At 32.1% G+C, this 1,613-nt stretch overlaps 1 protein-coding gene across 1 annotated transcript in view; it reads right to left on the bottom strand.

Moving 5' to 3' along the window:
* Positions 1-1,487, bottom strand: part of LOC102679537 — a 2,863-nt gene extending 1,376 nt beyond the window's left edge. The window contains exon 1 of the mRNA XM_006614368.2: positions 1,223-1,487. Within this exon, the coding sequence (XP_006614431.1) occupies positions 1,223-1,242 (20 nt within the window). The 5' untranslated portion in view covers positions 1,243-1,487. The remainder of the gene's footprint in view (positions 1-1,222) is intronic.
* Positions 1,488-1,613: the final 126 nt, after the last annotated feature.

Here is a 1,613-nt window from a genome sequence, read left to right as displayed (position 1 = left end):
AAAAAAAAAAAAAAAATACAAAAAAAAGTTAAATAACATGATATATTTAAAATGAAGTTCTATCTCTATCATATTTTTTCTTTACTATGATTAAACAGCTACAGACAAAGATGGAGCGGCAAGGGAAAGAAATAGAGATAGGACGCCAACCGTAGCGGCACCTACCGATGTTAATATTATCCTGCTTTCGTCTCTCCCTTCTCTCTCAACCCACTCCTTTTAACAGAACACACGTACATGTACGCACACATACAGATTGTTTCGGCGCGGCAAATCGTGGATGTTCGTGGACCGTAATATATACATCAATGTTACATATACATTTGTTCCTATAGAGTTGGAACTTAAATAAACCTAAATAGCACCGATGTTTATTATTACAAACATTATATATTTTGTCTTAAAAATGTGAAGTGAAAAGTAAAATACCAGTATTTTCGACGTTTAGTCGGTAAGAGAGGGCAGATCGATACGTTGTCCATTTTCTTTTTAAGATGCGTGTACAATCATCCATAAAATATTTCTACTATTTTTTATGTATGAATAATCAAAATCACCCTTGTTTATGTAAAAATGTTCAAATTATTGTTAACATTAAAAAATTACAATTTTATATTATAAAACATTCTGAGTTGCAGTTATATTTATTCGTTACATTTATAAAAATATTAAAAATTATATAAATAAAAATTGTTTTAATACTAAATAAATAATAATGAAATATCATGATTGAAATATTCATGAAAAATAAATATTAATAACAAATAAATGCATATTGTAGTTGGTTACTCTCATATAGTTGAAGCTACAAGTGGGGAAAAATAAAAGGTAAACGATGCCGCCAGAAAAGCGGCTCTGCAAGTAGAGCACATGTCATGGTAAAAGCAGGTAATCCTGAGAACGTAACGCGCCTTACAAATCAAGCTGAGAATATCATGTAGAGAGAGAGTATCCCCTCTCCGTTGTCCCTTTCTCGTGGTTATACATAAGTACTACGTACGCTTTCAAAAGTATACAATCAACTATGATGCAAATAAAATTATCAAAACAAGAATATTGGTTTCAATTTGAGTTTAAAACAGATGAATAATGAAGATTATGAAACGATTATATTGTTGATCCATTGTTACTGTATTCGGTAAAGAAATATAACAAAAGCATTCGATGAAAATATGTGTGATTTTCTTACAATAGATCAATAAAAAAAATCTGTAATACTTACTTAGTTTCTGTATCCGCCATGTTGATTAATTTAATCGTGTGATCGATAAAGCACTTAGATACAAAACGCACTTAATAAGGCTTGCGTTTTCTACGCACCGGTAAGCAGACGTAGAATTCTGGTATCACTACTGCCGCGTAGCCGCGTACCGACGCGCAAATGGCAGAGACTCGCACACTGATTCGCTCGAGACCCGAGTTACTCGGCCCGGCCGGCAGGCCGGCGGCCTTCAAACACTTTTCTTTCCCGCTCGTTTACAGATGGCGCATTGATCAATCTCTTATATGTATATTTACTATAAATACAATTTTAAAATAATAAAAAATTGTTGATATCATTCGTAAAAAAAAAATTTCCTTTAAAATATCTATAAAATGATATTATCAATAAT

Source organism: Apis dorsata, unplaced genomic scaffold, assembly GCF_000469605.1.
Source record: "Apis dorsata unplaced genomic scaffold, Apis dorsata 1.3 scaffold_176, whole genome shotgun sequence".
Lineage (NCBI taxonomy): Eukaryota > Metazoa > Arthropoda > Insecta > Hymenoptera > Apidae > Apis > Apis dorsata.
Note: the sequence above shows the minus strand (reverse complement) of the source record. Positions and strands in the feature narration are given on the sequence as shown.